Source organism: Rhinatrema bivittatum, chromosome 8 (genome assembly GCF_901001135.1).
Source record: "Rhinatrema bivittatum chromosome 8, aRhiBiv1.1, whole genome shotgun sequence".
Lineage (NCBI taxonomy): Eukaryota > Metazoa > Chordata > Amphibia > Gymnophiona > Rhinatrematidae > Rhinatrema > Rhinatrema bivittatum.
This window is the reverse complement of record NC_042622.1, coordinates 40,765,396-40,779,266: the sequence shown is the minus strand read 5'-3', so window position 1 is coordinate 40,779,266 and position 13,871 is coordinate 40,765,396. Positions and strand designations below refer to the sequence as shown.

The following is a 13,871-nucleotide window of genomic DNA, read 5'->3' as shown; positions in this document are numbered from 1 at the left end:
CCGAGGGAACATGGTTTTACCAGAGGTAAATCTTGTCAGACAAATCTGATCAATTTCTTTGATTGGGTGAACAGAAAGTTGGATCAGGGAGAGTGCTAGACATAGTGGACTTGGATTTCAGCAAGGCCTTTGACTCATTTCCGCACAGATGACTTATAAATTGTGCGCCCTTGGTATGGATCCTAAAGTGACTGACTGGATTAGAAACTGACTGAGTGAGAGGTGACAAAGAGTAGTGGTAAATGGAGATTTCTCTGAGGAGGGGGATGTTACTAATGGTGTGCCTCGGGGATTGGTCCTTGGACCAGTTCTCTTCAGTGACATAACGGAAGAGCTGTCTGGAAAGGTTTGTCTTTTTGCCGATGATACCAAAATTTGGATGAACAAGCAGGAAGCACTGGAGGGATCTAGCAAAGCTCGAGAAATGATCTAAGGTCTGGCAGTTAAAACTTAATGCTAAAAAATGCAGAATAATGCATTTAGGATGCAAAACCCAAGGGAAAGTATTGGAGGTGAAATTCATCTAAGCACAAGGAAGAGCAGGATCTGGGGGTAATTGTATCTGACGATCTTAAGATGCTTGGCTGCATAGGGAAAAGGAATGATCAGCAGAAAAAGGGAGGTGCTATTGCCCCTGTTCAGGTCCCTGGTGAGACCTCACTTGGAGAATGCACCTTCAAAAGGATATAAACAGGATGGAGTGTTTCCAGAGGGTGGCTACCAAAATGGTCAGGGGTCTTCGTTCTGAAGCATATGGGGATAGACTTAAATATCCAAACATGTATATCCTAGAGCAGGGGTCGGGAACCCATGGCTCGCGAGCCAGATATGGCTCTTTTGAGGGCTGCATCTGGCTCGCAGACAAGTTTCGCCACACTTTCCCGCTGACCCAGCTGCTGCCCGGTCCTCCTCCGCCCGAGCTTAAAATGCTGTCAGCCCGGGCGGAACGCGGCAGGACAGCTGGAGTCAGCGGCACCTGCGTGCTCTCTTCTTCCCGCCCCCCCCCCCCCACCGCGGCCCGGAAGAGGAAATGGAGAGTATCGGGTGCATGCGCGGCAAGAAGAGGCCACGCTAGTGTGCTCGGCATCGGCCCGAAGAAAAGAAGACTGCAGCGCGGCTCAGAGGAAAATGAAGAGGTTCAACCGCGGCCGATGAGACTCCGCCTCCGCGAGGGCTGAAAATGAAGGAGGTTAGCGTTGGGAGGAGGCTGCTGCTGCCGCGGGTTCCCGGGGTGGGGGAGAGAGAGAGTGAATGAGCGAGCAAGCATGTGTGTTTGCTCGCTCATTCACTCTCTCTCCCCCACCCCGGGAACCCGCAGCAGCAGCAGCCTCCTCCCAACGCTAACCTCCTTCATTTTCAGCCCTCGCGGAGGCGGAGTCTCATCGGCCGCGGTTGAACCTCTTCATTTTCCTCCGAGCCGTGCTGCAGTCTTCTTTTCTTCAGGCCGATGCCGAGCGCACTAGCGTGGCCTCTTCTTGCCGCGCAGGCACCCGATACTCTCCACTTCCTCTTCCGGGCCGCGGGGGGGGGGGGGGCTGTGTTTGTGTGTGTGTGTGTGTGTGTGTGTGTGTGTGTGTGTGAGTGAGAGAGAGATTGCATGTATGTGAATGATTGAGGCCCGTACATGTGAAAGAGAGTATGTCTGTGATTGAGAGCCTGCCTGTGAGAGAGAGAGAGCATGAATGTAAGTTTACCATTGGGAACCTGTATGTGTAAGTTTGTGATTGAAAACCTGTTTGTGTGAAAGAGTATGTGTGTATGATTGAGATCCTTTGTGTATGAGAGAAATCATGTGTATGTATGATTAAGAGCCTGTGTGTATAAGTAAGAGAGAGATCATGTGTGTCTGTGTGTGATTGAGAGCTGGTTTAGGTGAGGGAGCATGTGAGTATGTGATTGAGAGCCTGTGTGTAAATGAGAGAAAGAGAGGACATGTTTGTAAGCATGTGAATGAGAGTCTGTGTGTGAGAGAAAAAGACAGCATGTATTTATGTGATTGAAAGCCTGTGTGTGTGTGTAAGCGTGAAAAGATAGACAGCATGTGTGTAAATGTGTAATTAAGAGCCTATATAAGTGAGAGAGAAAAAACATGTGTATATGTGAGTACTGAGAGCATGTGTGTATAGGTGTGTCATTGAGAGCCAGTGTGCGAGAGAGCGCTGGTATGTGACTGAGAGAGGAGAAAGTTCCAAGCAAACCACCCCACCTCCTGCTAATTCAGAACAATCTCAGGACACCTGGATATCAAACGTTCCCAGGTATGCAGAGCAAAAAAATGTTTGTATCCTTATTATTTTTCATTACTGGGTGTTTGTATCTGCTATTTTGAAATATTTTGTTGGTATCTGGAAATGTTTTATATGAGTTTTTAATTATTGGATATTCCACTCATCAGCTGTTTCGAAATATGTTCTTTTTGTTAGTACAGTTTTACTGCTGATGATTTTATATTTCTTGATTTGTTTTATAAGGATGGGTGATGTTTGTTTTTTCCTTTGTTACACTGCATACAAAGACTCTGGCTTGTTGCAGTTTCCAATTCAGTTTTTTCTGCATGCTTCTAGTTATGCGTTTTGGTCTCTTTATTCTATGTTAGGTGAGGGTCAGCACGTGATTCAGGTGAGGTTTTCTGCTGGCGTGTAGTTTCTGTGTAGGACTCTATAGCAGCCTGACTTGGTCCGTTTTCCTAATAGGAGATGTATTGGTGTCTTAAGGCCTGGTGTAATATTTTCAGAGACTTATTGTACTTTAAAAGTGTGATCTTACATAAAATGCACACATTTACTTGTATTTAGTTGTAAACATATTGTATGGCTCTCATGGAATTACATTTTAAAATATGTGGCATTTATGGCTCTCTCAGCCAAAAAGGTTCCTGACCCCTGTCCTAGAGGAAAGGTGAGATAGGGGAGATATGACAGAGACATTCAAATATCTCAAAGATTTCCATGCACAGGAGATGAACCTTTTTCAATGGAAAGGAGGCTCATGAGATGAGGTTGAAAGGGGGTAGACGCAAGAGTAATCTTAGGAAATATTTCTTTATGGAGAGGATGGTGGATGTGTGGAACAGCCTCCCAGAGGAAGTGGTGGAGACAAAAACAGTATCTGAATTCAAGAAAGTATGGGATAAATACAGGGGATCTCTAATGAAAAGATGGGAATTTTAAAGCTAAATTAATTGGACAGATGGGTAGACTGGATGGGCCATACCATCTTTTTCTTGTCATATTTCTATCAAAAGTAAACAGAAAGACTTTCATGGCCTCAAATATTTACAGGACTAGCCCAAGGCAATATTATTTCTCTATTCAAGTTAGCATTTGTAAAGGTGCAGGGGATCATAGACTGGCAGTAATTCTTGTGCCTCCAGGCCCTCTAACTGCTGCACCTTAAAGGGATGACTCAGAGGCGACATAATCCTGCTGCCTAAACCAAATGAGAGTGGGCACGTGCAGCCCCCCAGGCCTTCTCATAGCTACACCCCTGGATGGAAGTGCTAGATACAGTCCTATCTAAGTAATTGGCCATCGGGTCATCTCTCTTACCTCAATGTGGTGAAACTGTGTATCGTGGACACTGGATGCCATGATGTAGTGGTTCTCATTGTCCTTCAGACCCTCTGTCACCATGCTATCACTCACCACTACTGTGTTAGGGGACTCTATTGTGCCATCTGCTCCACTATAAAGAAAGAATACACACAAATTGGTACAGTCAGCTCAGGACATGGCTCTTCTGCTCATCAACGGAAATAAAGGTCAGCAAACAAGTTGTAGGTGAGACCTTTCAACTGGACTAATGATGTACATATGTGATGAGTTCTTGAGAGCTACACTGATCTGAAGAAGGGAGCAGAGTTCTGGAATGCTAGTCACAAAGTTATTAGGAGATTTTAATCTGCACATGAATGTTTCTCCACTTTCGGCAGCGTGCCGAACATTAATGGAAGCTCTTCAAGCAATAGATTTTGATTTATTACCGTCAAGTGCGACACATAAGGGCGAACATACATTAGACCCGGTATTTGTTAACACGAAATTAATTGAATCTACCAATAATTGTATCATGCCGGTCCCATGGTCCAATCATTTCTTAATATATTCAGAGATCACTTTTAAAAACCAATAAGAAAGGAATCAAACAAGAAATACAGCTTTCAATATAGAAAACCTTTCAATATAGAAGAACTCCAGAAAGAATTTGTAGAACAGTTAACAGAAATAAAAATCACTGCCAATGTAGAAGCATCTGAAAAACGGTATACTATGACTCAGGAAATCACAGATAAAATAAATCCACTGTTGTGTCCCGCGCCCGTGGAAGGCCACGGGTGCGGCCCCCTAACTCCACCACGGTGGCGACCCGCCGCGGCAACTCCTGATCTATTCCCCTGGGCCGGTGCCCGTCACTCCGGGGCTGGTCCGCAGTCTGGCCGCCGGGTAGGGAGCCGTCTCTAGTCCTCCCTCGCGGCGTTCTGTTGGCTTTCCTCCGCGGATGAAATTCAAGATGGCCGCCGTCATCTTTAGGTGTGAGGCTGCGCTCCCTTGCTTGAATTAAAGGGACCTGATCCCTTTAATGATACTCACCTGCTTCCAATGATTCAGGGCAGAGGAAGTATATAAGGAGGCTTCCTCTGCTCATTCCTTGACTTGGCAACATCCTACGTTGGTCAGGTCTGCTTGCTTCGGTGAGTTCCAGTGTCTTGATTCCTTGTTCCTGTTTCATCTTGGTGTTCCTGGTTCCTGACTTCGGATCGGCTAGCGGTGATTCCTGGTATTGACTTCGGATTGGCAAGCGGTGATTCTCTGGTGTGTGACCTCGGACTGGTAAGCGACAACCCTCTGGCACTTGACCTTGGACTTCTTCCTGACCATCATCTCCAAGGGCCCACCTAAGTCCCAGCGGCCCGGGTCCCTACGGGCTCCTCCCGGGGGGACTGCGGGCTTCCAGGGGTGAAGCTCCAGTCAGCCCTTGCACCGAACATCCGTTTCCTTGACCTCTCAAAGGTCCACCTAAGTCCCAGCGGTCCAGGTCCCTATGGGCTCCTCCTGGGGGGACCGTGGACTTCCAGTGGCAAAGACACACTTCCGTTCCTTGACATCACAACTCTTCGTCCGCCTCCACAGTCGTCTCTGTCTACAGTGCCGAGGGTCAGCTGGTCACATCTTCTGTTCCTGCCTCGCCTCCCGACGGGAGAACCTACGGATCTTCTCCAAAGGTATACAATCCTCCCGTCGGCCCAAGGGTTCACAAGCCTGAGCATAACATCCACTAAAAATGAAATACATAAGAGAGTCTAAAAAAACAAAGCCCTTGGTACAATAACAAACTGAGACAAGCTAAGCTAACCCCGAGAAAGAAAGAGAGTGGCAATGAAACAAAACAATATTAGCCCTTACCAATTATCGTATCCACTTATCCTACTATAGGAAATTGATAAATAATACAAAAAAAAGATTATTATGATGCTAAAATCTCAAGATTTACACACAACCCTAAAGTCTTATTTGAGATAATGCACAAATTGACTAAGGACCCTACTAAGAACAAAACTCTCTCAGAAACCCGTTGTAATGAAGTGGCTTTATTCTTCAAGAATACAGTTGATACCCTTTATAGGAACTCTGGATCACACTCCGAAACAGAAAATAAATCTCTCATGGAAGGGAATTTGCACCTGATTTAAAAAAATGAAATTGTAAAGCCAATATTGAAACAAAAAGAGCTAGATAACACTGATTTGAAAAACTATAGACCGATTTCAAATTTGCCTTTCTTAGCAAAACTAATTGAAAAAGTTGGAATTAAATGAGATTTTATATCCATCGCAACATGGTTTTAGGAAATTATACAGTACTGAAACACTTTTACTATCATTATCAGACAATATTCTCAGAGGGTTCGATAGAGGACAAAGTTATTTACTTGTCCTCTTGGATTTATCTGCCGCTTTTGACACGGTGGATCACCAAATTCTTCGATAGATTGCAGGACATTGGATTAACTAACACTACTCTGAAATGGTTACATCCTTTTTGGAGAATCGAACTTTTACAGTGAAAATCAATGACAGTGTTTCTGAGAAAGTAAAATTAGCAACAGGAGTACCACAGGGCTCCGCGCTAATGGCCACTCTTTTTAATATTTAATAATATTTAATAATTTAAACTAAGACCTTTTAACCGGTCTTAGTTTAAATTATTTTATTTATGCAGATGATATCCAGATTTTATTCCCAATAGAAAATGGTTTACAGTCAACTTTTAAACTAGTAGACATGTATCTTAAAATTATTAGACAACTACTAACGCAATTGAAATTAATTTTAAACTTAGAGAAATCCGTTTTTATGATTTTAGACCGGAAAAATATTAACTCAGAAAAGAAAGTGATGTCTCTTAATGATACAACCAGCTACAACTTAGTAGACTCAACTAGGAATCTAGGCATAATCATGGATCATGAACCCCCCCCCCCCGAAACACCGCGCCCTGCCCCCTAAACGCCGCGTCATCCCGCCACGCCCCCGACAAGAAGCCCCGGGACTTACGCGCGTCAAGGGGCTTTAGGCGCGAGAGCCTTTTAAAATCTGCCCCTTAGAGAATAGCCACTGCCATTAGCAATGGTAACATGGAATAGACTTAGTTTCACATCTCCAAGAAAGTTAAAGAAGGGTTTAGTAAACTGATGATGTTAAAACGCTTGAAGCGTTCCATTCCCCTTATCATTTTGGTAGCCCTTCTCTGTACCTTCTCCATCGCAATTATATCTTTTTTGAGATGCGGCGACCAGAATTGTACGCACCTTGAATACTATGTACAATTCTGGTCGCCGCATCTCAAAAAGATATAATTGCGATGGAGAAGGTACAGAGAAGGGCTACCAAAATGATAAGGGGAATGGAACAACTCCCCTATGAGGAAAGACTAAGAGGTTAGGACTTTTCAGCTTAGAGAAGAGATGGCTGAGGGGGGATATGATAGATAGGGATGTGAATCGTTTTTTGATGATTTAAAATATCGTCCGATATATTTATTTTGCGCAAAATGGCACCGGCTGTACGGCAACACGATTCGACTGCAGGAGGTCATTCCGGACCCCCGCTGGACTTTTGGCAAGTCTTGAGGGGGTCAGGAGGCCCCCCCAAGCTGGCCAAAAGTCCTTGGGGGTCCAGCGGGGGTCCGGGAGCGATCTCCTACCGCGAATCGTTTTTCCATACGGAAAAACGATTCGCGTGCAGGAAGTCGTTCCCGGACCCCCGCTGGACTTTTGGCAAGTCTTGTGGGGGGGTCAGGAGGCCCCCCCAAGCTGGCCAAAAGTCCCTGGGGGTCCAGCGGGGGTCCGGGAGCGATCTCCTACGCTCCTGCCGTCGGGGGACAAAAAAACAAAATGGCGCCGGCGCTACCTTTGCCCTGTCATATGACAGGTCAAACGTAGCGCCGGCGCCATTTCTACAACGCACAGGAGGTCCGAGAGTAAAAGATCACACCGGGACCCTTCCTCTGGACCCCAGGTAATTTAAGGCATTTTGGGGGGGGTTCGGGAGGGTGGGGGATTTATTTTAAAGGGTCGGGGTGGGTTTTAGGGTTGTTTTAGTGTGCCGGTTTTCCCGCCCTCCCCCTTCCCCTCCCCCCCATTGGACCCCAGGTAATTTAAGGCATTTTGGGGGGGTTCGGGAGGGTGGGGGATTTATTTTAAAGGGTCGGGGAGGGTTTTAGGGATGTTTTAGTGTGCCGGTTTTCGATTTACACGATATTTAAAAAACCCAAACTGCGACGATCCGATTCCCTCCCCCTCCCAGCTGAAATCGATCGTTAAGACGATCGATCACACGATTCACATCTCTAATGATAGAGGTGTTTAAAATCATGAGAGGTCTAGAATGGTTAGATGTGAATCGGTTATTTACTCTTTCAGATAGTAGAAAGACTAGGGTGCACTCCATGAAGTTAGCATGGGGCACATTTAAAACTAATCGGAGAAAGTTCTTTTTTACTCAACGCACAATTAAACTCTGGAATTTGTTGCCAGAGGATGTGGTTAGTGCAGTTAGTATAGCTGTGTTTAAAAAAGGATTGGATAAGTTCTTGGAGGAGAAGTCCATTACCTGCTATTAAGTTCACTTAGAGAATAGCCACTGCCATTAGCAATGGTAAAATGGAATAGACATAGTTTTTGGGTACTTGCCAGGTTCTTATGGCCTGGATTGGCCACTGTTGGAAACGGGATGCTGGGCTTGATGGACCCTTGGTCTGACCCAGTATGGCATTTTCTTATTTATTTATTTATTTATTTAACATCTTTTATATACCGTCCCTCAGAATCTATCAGAACGGTTTACAACAAATAATAATTAACATATCATATCTAAAATTAATTAACATACAGTATAAAACTTATGACTAAACTTTTCCAGCTAAAATTACCCATTAAAATGTTATAAAATATACGACACTCCAAATTCTTCTTCAGTGTGTAAAATATATCTAAAATCCTAATAAAATTTTAAAATAAAGTTTGATTCAGATTCAACATTTCTGCTTCCATACAACTAGTGTGCAACAGTAATTAACTTATTCTGTATACGCTTTTGTAAAAAAAACCAGGTTTTAAGTTCCCGTTTAAACTTTTTAAAATTTTGTTCTAGTCTTAGCGGAGCTGGGAGTGAGTTCCATATTCCTGGGCCAGCCAACGATAGGGCTCTTTCTCTGACCTGAATAAGATGTGCTGACTGCACTGTTGGTAGGGAAAGCAAACCCTTATTCGCTGAGCGCAGATTCCTTTGGGGGACATGTAGTTTAATGGCTGCATTCAGCCAATCTACCTGTTCTGCAAAAATTAGTTTATGCAGAATGCACATGGCCTTAAATTTAATGCGATACTCTATTGGCAGCCAGTGTAAACTAATCAGTGTAGGTGTAATGTGTTCATTTTTTCTCACCCCCGTCAGGACTCTAGCCGCCGCATTCTGCAATACCTGCAATGGTCGAATAGTGGATGCAGGCAGTCCCAACAAGAGGGAGTTACAATAGTCCAGGCTTCCAAAGATAAGGGTCTGTAATACTGTGCGAAAATCGTTTGTCTCCAGTAATGGCTTTAATCTTCTTAACATCAATAATTTTGCATAACCCTCTCTCACTTTTGCAAGGACATGTTTTTTAAACATGTTCTTATGTCTCCCAAAAGCGACACTACGCCCTTTACAGGTCCTACAAAATAATGCAGCTCGTATTCTCTCAAATTTGTACACCATTGTACATTGTACAAAATTGTACACCATTCAAATATCAGAGACAGGACTTTTTCTATCACAGGGCCCTCCATCTGGAACGCCATGCCTCCGGACCTCAGGCAGGAAACTTGTCTACTAACTTTCAAAAAGAAACTAAAGACATGGCTATTCTGCAGAGCCTTCCCTACCACTAACCCAACAGCCTGATTTAGAACTATCATATTGCTTATGTAAATAAACGCTAATCATGTTCACAAGTCATCATGAGGTCGGCTCCTTGCCTCCCTCACATATTCTATTGTATATAGTAATTTATCTTCATTCTCCCCCTCTTTTTTTTCCTTCTCCCAGTTAAGGCATCCTTGTTATAATGTAACTTTATGCTCCTCTAAATTGGCACTTGTTAATAGGTTGGTTATAGTTATGCTTTGTTCGATGTAAACCAAGTTGATTTGATTTGTATCAAGAAAGTCGGTATATAAAAGCCTTAAATAAATAAATACCAAAAAAAGGGATTATATCACTCCGGTCTTAATGGATTTACATTGGTTACCGGTAGAGAGTAGAATGTGCAAAACCTTATGCATTATCCACAAAATATTATACGGTGATATGTCCGCAAGGTTAAATTCTACAATAAAATTACATATCCCTCAGCGCATTCTCAGGTCAGCCAATAAAGCCATTCTGACAGTACCAACAGTAAGGGCCGCACACTTAAGCGAAGTAAGGGACCGTGTGATTTCCATCGCAGGCCCGTCCCTCTGGAACAAATTGCCACAAGAACTACGGCTACAACAAAATTTGAAGAGATTCAGGAAAGATCTAAAGACATGGCATTTGAAACGTTCACTGAAGCATGAGCCAGGTTTTCTATCTGATCTATTTTTAGTCTGTTCTTATCTAATTTTAATGTTAATTTTAGTCCTGAAGTCACTGAAGCATAAGCCAGGTTTTTACATGATCTACTTTTTAGTTTGTTCTTATCTAATTTAATTATTAATTTCAAATTTTTTTTTAGATAGTTTTTATAGACGTTTATGCATGGAAATTTTACGATGTATTGTTATCTTTCTTTCTTCCCTTGTGTTTTTAAATTGTCTATTGTAGACCATGCAGATAGAACGCGTTCTGTGCAACAGTATATAAAAATTGTATAAATAAATAAAATAAAATAAATAAAAACAATAAAAAGATGTCACCCGCAATTTGTTTGCGATCTCTAATTTCTAGTGATTCAAATGGACTGACGACACAGGTACCACAATGCTTTACTCATTCACAGAAATCCTAAGCAAACAAGGTGATGAAACATTAGGGTGGACAGAGCATTTTCAGGAATAAAACAATGCTTACAGCTCACCCCACTACTCCCACACTTTTCCAGAAATTGAGCTTAGAAGAAACTAAGAATTGAACATTTTACACTTCTTTGTTTTGCAGGCCCAACAGTTTCCTCCTCCTTTAGACTTCCAGCTCAGTTGGAACCAGCCTCTATGGGTTACAGTACCAAGAGTCTTCATTCACAACTCCCCAGAGACTGACCCATTTTAAAACCCGCCTCTCCCCTCTCATCCAGCCTAACCATGGCAGCAGCAGTCCTCGGCCTGCAGTCTGCACACCAGCAGTTGCCATTATTTATTTTATTTAATTTCCCACCTATTATTTTGTAAAAACCTAAAAGCAAGTTACAATTAAATCAGTTGAGACTCCTCCCCTCAGAACCTGCAAAGGGCTGTGAATGCTGCCTCTGCAGCATCCTCAGCCCCGGCTGGTGCGAGAAGCAGAAGCCAAGCTCAAGAATCAGACCAAAGCTGCTCGCATGGAGCACAGCAACGGAGCCACTCAGCCAGCACTTGTTTTATATTCTTAGCTACACTGCATTTAGGTGTTACTAAAACAGCCCTTATTTAAATCACTAACCAGATTTCAAATTTCAGTTTGTTATGTTACAATCAGATAAACACAGGTACGTAGTAAATGACGACAGAAAAAGATCAAGTGACGCCATTGTCTGCCTGTATTGCCAAGGATACATCCCAGCTGCCAGCTGTACAGTGCAGTCTCTGGGAAGAGACATAATTTCTCCTAGGACAAGCAGAATGTTAGTCCTCACATATGGGTGACATCATCGGCTGGAGCCCGGCACAGAACTTTGATCTCAAAGAATCTAGAACTTTCAGCATGCCCTACTGAGCATGTGCAGCTGTAATCATCACCCTGCCCCCTAGGCAGAGTCCTTCAGTCTCTTTTTTTCGGCGGAGCAGTGTGGTCTCAGAAGCTGTGTGTTCATGGTGTTCAGCTTTGCTCTCTTCTCACAGTTTTTCGTAAGTGATTTTTTTCTAGAGCTGCAGCTGTTTCCTTCCCTTTTCGCATAAGGTAGTTTTCTTCTTCTATTTTTCCTCTCCTTTCCAACTTCTGCCGGCCGCATGGTAGGTTTTCCCCTGTGCAGCCTGGCAGAGTCTGACTGCTCCTGCAATTTTTGTATCTCTGTCCTCTCCTTGCTCTGTCTGTTTTTTCTCTTTTTCCACAGTGCTAACAAGGCTGACTTATGAAGTCTGTCTGTGATCGTTGCAGGACGTTGAGTATGGGGACTCGCCCGAGTTCTACCCAGGCTGGAGTTCCATGGCGGTTCACCGATCGATCAGCATCGATGGATTCAGACAGTGGAAGGAATGAGGACCATACCATTCCTGTTGGGGGGAGAGCTCATCCTCCCCATATCTCAAGGAACTAGTCTCCACAGGTGGGAGCCCTGGATGATGTTGCCTCCCCTCCTGCTTGCCTGCCTTGGCAATGCAGTCTCTTTGGGAGAGGGGGTGAGCAGAGCCTGAGCTAGCAACTTGCTGCTGCACCTCGATGTCAATCCCATGAATGATTGCCCGTGCACAGCTGTGACCAGCGCACCGTTCGTCCGAAACATTGATGTCTGGACCGCATTGGGGACCTGGAACTCCTTCGGGTACCATGGTCACCCTTGATGTCGTCGAGGTCCAGGGTCACCCTTGAGGTGCGTGACTGCCCATAATGCCGTAGTGGCCTTCTGGAGTCTCACTGCACCGGCTTGGGCATTGTGGCAGTGGAATACAGCGCAAGTCGATGCTGCTGATGTGTCGAGGTTGAAGCGGTGGCAGCCCTCGATGCCGTCGAGGCACGTACCCTTGATACCACGGCCCCTCACTAGGTCATCAAGGTGCGCTGCCTCGGTGCCAGCATGACCTCAATGCTATTGCGATGCAGTGCTGCCCCAATAGGCCCCAAGGCCATCGAGCTGTGGGACCACTGTAGAGGTTTTAGGATCACCAATTCCTTTCATTACTGCCACAACTTTGTCGAGCTCCACCAACCAGGCACTGGGTTCATCATTGAATGCCCTTGTCGCCCCTGAGGCCATCGACCACCGGGGCTCTCTGAAGCCCTCGCGTGACCCTGCAGCCCTTGGGTGGCAAGGGTTTTTGACCTCCTAAGGATCGAGTGCAGGGGTAGCCATCTACTTGAGGCACCCTGGTGCATCCATACGCAATGGTCTGGGGCCTTCTAAGCTCCTGGGTGGTGTCCACTACAGAGCACTGAGAAGCTCAGAGCTGTTCCTTCAGCAGACAATCCCAGCATTGGAGGCCTCACTGGGATGCACACACCATCAATGTTAATGGGCACTAACGAGGCTCTCATCAACTGTAATGCTTACGAGGCCATCAAGCTCGCAGCATCGACACCCCCGGATGAAGTGAGCAAAAGGGAACTGCCGTTTGCACTGGCAGTCATTATGTTCTCTTTGGCATCGTGACCTATGGGTGGGTTGCAGGGCCTCTCCTTGCAGACGCCCATGGCTTCCTTGGTCAATATCTTCGGGCACCGAGTCTCCATTGGGGCCCCCAGGCGGTCAACATCTGTGGGCACCTGTGGCGCTGGGGATATAGTTTGGTTTAGCGCAGTCAAGGCCCTGGGTGCAGAGTCGTTGGGTGCCCAGTGGTGGCTTTGCGTTGGGGAGCATGAAAGCGCTCTGAGCACCAATGGCTGCAGTACTCCATAAACACCTGTGATTACCAGGGACTTCACTGCTGTCGTTCCCTGTGGGACTCGCAGATGAGCCAGTTTCGAAGCAGTTTCAAGGGCCTGCCTCTCGAAGCATTATCAGGTACTAGAGGGGGTGACACCATAGATAGTCATCCTCCACCATGCCTTACCCAGAGCACCACTGGTGCTGGGGACGCCATCGTTACATTGCTCTCTCCACTCCGCTGGAGTTACTGTCATGTTGACACGCAGCTTGTGTGGTTGGGAAAAATAAGGCATCTGTTCCAAATGCCTCGGACACTGGAAGGCGTCATTTCTTCCTGTCTGTGCAGTCCTCAACTATACTAGGGTTCTGCCTTATTTTGTCATGGTCTCAGCCTCCGCGTCAGTCCACACCGCATAGTGCTGAGGAGCACTGGCAATGGAGGTGTCATTACACTCTGTGCTTGGTTGTGGGGCAGCGTGTAGCCACCAACTGTGGCACTTGGTTCTCAGTTCTCCCGGGTTGTAGGATTTCTCCCACAGGCATGGCGTTTAAGATCATAGGTATGCCATCTGTGGATGGGTTACCACTGCATAAGTTCCGCCCAGCGTGCCCTCTGCCTCTTAGGTGTGTGTG

General features: G+C 45.4%; 1 protein-coding gene across 3 annotated transcripts in view; it reads right to left on the bottom strand.

The window, feature by feature from the left end:
- Positions 1-13,871, bottom strand: part of ZNF335 (zinc finger protein 335) — a 141,506-nt gene that overhangs the window by 46,839 nt on the left and 80,796 nt on the right. For all 3 annotated transcript variants that reach the window (XM_029612212.1, XM_029612214.1, XM_029612213.1), the window contains exon 19: positions 3,549-3,684. In XM_029612212.1, the coding sequence (XP_029468072.1) occupies positions 3,549-3,684 (136 nt within the window). The remainder of the gene's footprint in view (positions 1-3,548; positions 3,685-13,871) is intronic.